Source organism: Agelaius phoeniceus, chromosome 37, assembly GCF_051311805.1.
Source record: "Agelaius phoeniceus isolate bAgePho1 chromosome 37, bAgePho1.hap1, whole genome shotgun sequence".
NCBI lineage: Eukaryota > Metazoa > Chordata > Aves > Passeriformes > Icteridae > Agelaius > Agelaius phoeniceus.
In genome coordinates, this window is record NC_135302.1 from 744788 (window position 1) to 749821 (window position 5034).

The 5034-nt window shown below is 39.7% G+C and overlaps 1 protein-coding gene across 1 annotated transcript; it reads right to left on the reverse strand.

Annotated features, from left to right (window-relative positions):
* Positions 1–2234: 2234 nt before the first annotated feature.
* CLN3 (CLN3 lysosomal/endosomal transmembrane protein, battenin) lies at positions 2235–4757 on the reverse strand. The gene is made up of 6 exons (XM_077170931.1): positions 4697–4757; positions 4410–4481; positions 4140–4215; positions 3967–4020; positions 3420–3501; positions 2235–2320 (listed from the first exon to the last, which is right to left on the reverse strand). The coding sequence occupies exons 1-6, from the start codon at positions 4741–4743 to the stop codon at positions 2250–2252; spliced, it is 402 nt and encodes a 133-aa protein (XP_077027046.1). The 5' UTR covers positions 4744–4757; the 3' UTR covers positions 2235–2249.
* Positions 4758–5034: the final 277 nt, after the last annotated feature.

Consider the following 5034-nt stretch of genomic DNA (forward strand, 5'->3'; position numbering starts at 1 on the left):
TCCCCCAAAATCCCCAAAAAATGCCCCAAAAATCTCAAAAAAATCCCCCAAAAAATAAAAAAAATCTCCAAAAAAGTCACAAAGATCCCAAAATAATCTCAAAAAATCCCCCCAAAAAACTCCAAAAATCTCAAAAAAACCCTCAAAAATCCCCAAAAAACCTCAAAAAAATCCCCAAATAATCTCATAAAAATCTCAAAAAAATCCCCCCAAAAATCCTCCAAAAAACTCAATAAATCTCAAAAAAATCCTAAAACAAGCTCAAAAAAATCTCAAAAAAAATCCACAAAAAAATCTCATAAAAATCTCAAAAAAACTCCCAAAAAATCCAAAAAACCCTCAAAAGTCTCAAAAAAAATCCCCAAAAATCCCCCCGAAAAAACCCTCAAAAAATCCTCTAAAAAAATCTCAAAAAATCTCCAAGAACCTCAAAAAAATCCCCAAAATATCTCCAAAAATGCTCAAAAAAATCTCATAAAAATCCCCAAAAAATCTCAAAAAAATCCCCAAAAAATCTCAAAAAATCCCCCAAAAATCCCCAAAAATCTCAAAAAAATCCCCAAAAAATCTCAAAAAATTCTCAAAAAATCTCAAAAAACCTCAAAAAAATCTAAAAAAAATCCTAAAAAAACCTCATAAAAATCTCCAAAAAATCTCAAAAAATTCTCAAAAACATTTCAAAAAATTCTCAAAAAAAAATCTCAAAAAATCTCATAAAACCTCAAAAAAATCTCATAAAAATCCCCAAAATATCTCCAAAAATGCTCAAAAAATCTCATAAAGATCCCCAAAAAATCTCAAAAAAATCCCAAAAATCCCCCAAAAAATCTAAAAAAAATCTAAAAAAAATCCCCAAATATTCCCAAAATGCCCCAAACTGACTCTGAGTGACCCCGAGTGACCCCGAGTGACCCCAATTGACCCCTGAGTTGACCCCAACCCCAAAATTACCAAAAAATCTCCAAAAATAAAAAAAAGCCAAAAAAACCACTCAAAAATCTCATAAAAATCTCATAAAAATCTCCAAAAAAACTGCAAAAAATCTCCAAAAAATCTCCAAAAAATCTCATAAAAATCCAAAAAAATCCCAAAAAAATCTCAAAAAAATCTCAAAAAAATCCCAAAAAATCTCATAAAAATCTCAAAAAATCTCCAAAAAACCCCAAAAAAACCCTCAAAAAATCTACAAAAAATCCCCAAAAAATCTCATAAAAACCTCAAAAAAATCTCAAAAAAATCTCAAAAAAATCCTCAAAAAATCCCATAAAAACCTCCAAAAAAATCTCAAAAAACCTCAAAAAAATCCTAAAAAAAACCCTCAAAAAAATCTCAAAAAAAAACTCAATAAAATCTCAAAAAATCCCCAAAAATTCCCCAAAAAAATCCTTAAAAATCCCCAAAAAATCTCAAAAAATCCCCAAAAAACCTCAAAAAATCTCATAAAAATCCTCAAAAAATCTCAAAAAACCTCAATAAAATCTCAAAAAATCCCCAAAAATTCCCCAAAAAATCCTTAAAAAATCCTAAAAAATTCCCAAAATGCCCCAAAACGACTCTGAGTGACCCCAATTGACCCAAGTGACCACAAGTGACACCTGAGTGACCCCAACCCCAAAATTACCAAAAAATCTCCAAAAATCCAAAAAAATGCCAGAAAAAAAAAATCTCAAAAATCACAAAAAAAATCCCAAAATATCTCCAAAAATGCTCAAAAAATCTCAAAAAAATCCCCAAAAAAATCTCAAAAATTTCTCAAAAAATTCTCAAAAAAGCTCCAAAAAATCTCAATAAAAATCTCCAAAAAATCCCCAAAAATCTCAAAAAACCTCAAAAAAATCTAAAAAAAATCCTAAAAAAACCTCATAAAAATCTCCAAAAAATCTCAAAAATTCTCAAAAACATTTCAAAAAATCTCAAAAAAAATCTCAAAAAATCTCATAAAACCTCAAAAAAATCTCAAAAAAACCCCTAAAAAAAATCTCAAAAAACCTCAATAAAATCTCAAAAAAATCCCTAAAAATCTCCAAAAATCCCCAAAAAATCTCCAAAAAATCCGGAAAAATCTCAAAAAACCCCCAAAAATCTCAAAAAACACCCCAAAAAATCCCCAAAAAATCTGAAAAAAAATGCCCCAAAACGACTCTGAGTGACCCCAATTGACCCCAAGTGACCCCAAGTGACCCCGAGTGACCCCGAGTGACCCCGCATGACCCTGATTGACCCGAGTCCCCTCTCACCCCCGAGGCCGCTCAGGGTCCCTTTGGCGGCGGCCACGGCGCTGACGCTGCCCCACAGGCACAGGCCACGCCCACCACGCGCAACTGCGGGCAAAAACACCAAAATTGCCCTTTTTCAACCCAAAATTCCATTCCTAAAAATAAATTCAGTTTCTTCCCCAAAATCGGAAAAAAATTCCCTTTTTTTTCCCCCAAAATTCCAATATTTTCACAAAAAAATTTCCCTTTTTTTCCCCCAAAAATTCCAATATTTTCTCAAAAAAAATTCCCTTTTTTTTCCCCAAAAAATTCCAAAATTTTCACCAAAAAATCCCTTTTTTTTTCCCAAAAATTTAAATATTCTCAAAAAAAATTCCCTTTTTTCCACAAAAAATCAATATTTTCGCCAAAAAAATTCCCTTTTTTCCCCAAAAATTCCAATATTTTCACCAAAAAAATTCCCTTTTTTTCCCCCAAAAATTCCAATATTTTCTCAAAAAAATTCCCTTTTTTCCCCCCAAAAATTCCAATATTTTCGCAAAAAAATTCCCTTTTTTCCCCCAAAAATTCCAATATTTTCACCAAAAAAATCCCTTTTTTCCACAAAAAAATCCAATATTTTTCTCAAAAAAAATTCCCTTTTTTTCCCCCAAAAATTCTCACAAAAAAAATTTCCCTTTTTCCCCCCCAAAATTCCAATATTTTCACCAAAAAATTCCTTTTTTTTTCCCAAAAATTCAATATTTTCACCAAAAAATTCCCTTTTTCCCCCAAAAATTCAATATTTTCTCAAAAAAATTCTCTTCTTTTTCCCCAAAATTCAATATTGTCACCAAAAAAATTCCCTTTTTTCCCCAAAAAATTCCAATATTTTCACCAAAAAAATTCCCTTCTTTCCCCCAAAAATTCCAATATTTTCACCAAAAAAATTCCCTTTTTTCCCCAAAAAATTCCAATATTTTCACCAAAAAAATTCCCTTTTTCCCCAAAAATCCCTTAATTAAAAATAAATTTCCTATTTTCGCCCCAAAATTTTCCTTTTTCTCAAAAATTTTCCCTTTTACCCCTTCAATTTTCCCCTCAAATTTTCCAATTTTCCCCAATTCCCTTTAAGCTCCGCCCCCTTAGGCCCCTCCCCTTTATCCCCGCTTCCTTAAGCCCCGTCCCTTAAGCCCCGCCCCCTTTAAGCCCCGCCCCTTTCTCACCTGTCAGGCAGGTAAGGCCCCACCAGAGGCAGCAGCAGCTTCACCACCAGGGCGGGGACGACATCGGCCAATAGGACGGCCTGAGGAGCCACGCCCCTTTAAGCCCCTCCCCTTTAAGCCCCACCCATTTAAACCCCACCCCTTTAAGCTCCACCCCCTCAAACCACCAAAATTTTTAACCCCACCCCTTTAAGCCCCGCCCCTTAAACTCCAAAATTTAAGCCCCACCCACTTAAGCCCCACCCCCTTAAACCTCCAAAAATTTAAACCCACCCACTTAAACCCTGCCCAATTTAGCTCCTCCCATTTAAGCCCCACCCCTTTATCCCAACCTTTAAGCCCCGCCCATTTTAACCTCTCCCATTTAAACTCCACCCCAATAATCTCCGCCCACTTAAGCCCCCCCATCAAGGCCACTCCCATTCAAGCCCCACCCATTTAAGCCACTCCCATTTAAGCCCCACCCCTTTTAACCCTTTCCCAGTTAATTCCCACCCTTTTTGGCCCCGCCCAGTTAAGCCCCGCCCCCTTTAAGCCCCACCCACCCCAGTCCCCACAGGATCGCAGTCGTGCCGGCTCCGATTCCGCCGCTCTTCCCCCTAAAAAAACCCGGGAAAAATCCCCCAACATCCAATCAGAAAGGGGGGCGTGGCATTTCCAAAAGGGGCGTGGCTACTACAAAACAGGGTGTGGTCCAAAAGTGGGCGTGGCTACTCACGGGGCGTGGCTCCAGCAGGTCGCGGGCGGCGCTGAGCATCACCACATAGGGGAGGTTGTTACAGAGGCCCAAAATCCTGTGGAGGGCGGGGCTTAGAGGGGCGTGGCCACGCGAGTGGGCGTGGTCACACATGGGTGTGGTACGCCTGGAAGGGGCGTGGTTTTGGGGGGAGGGGAGGAGTGAAAAGGTGAGGTTTTGGCGGGAAATTTTGGGGGGTTGAAGTCGGTAGGGGCTTGGGGGCGTGGTCTAAAATGTGGGCGGGGCACTCACCAAAAAGCGGCTCCGATTCGCCAGGAGGAGGTCGCAGGGGGAGGGGGAGGCGGGGGAGGGCGGAGTCTTCGTCTGAGGGGGAGAGGAGAAGTTTGGAAGGGATTTTGGGGAAATTTGGCAGATTTTGGGGGCGGTTTTGTGTCCCCGGCCCGTTTTACGGCCTCCTTCCCCGCTCCCTGTTCCCCTTCCGAGTCCATTCCCGGCTCCTTATCCCGCTTTTAATTCCAGGTTTTTTTCCCGAATTCCCGTTTTTATCCCCACTTTTGTTCCCCGTTTTTGCCTCTCACCCGGCGGCAGCAGCGGTTCCTCGTCCGCCATGTTGGGAGCCGGTCATGTGACACCGCGAGCACGTGATAAGCAAATCCATATTTGGAAATTTGTGGGCGTGGCTTTAAGGGAGGAAAATCCATAGTAGGCGATGAGGGGGCGTGGCTTTGTCACGAGCGTATCCATATAAGGAATATTGTGGGCGTGATTTAAGCGCAGTGTAAATAAGACTATATAGGAGGTTTTATGCCATATAAGGAAAAATAGGCGTGTCTTTAACCATATATGGTGTTATGTGGGCGTGGTTTGTGCCCGCTCTGAGGCGGTGCCGCCATTTTGTCCCGCCCCCCCTCCCTCC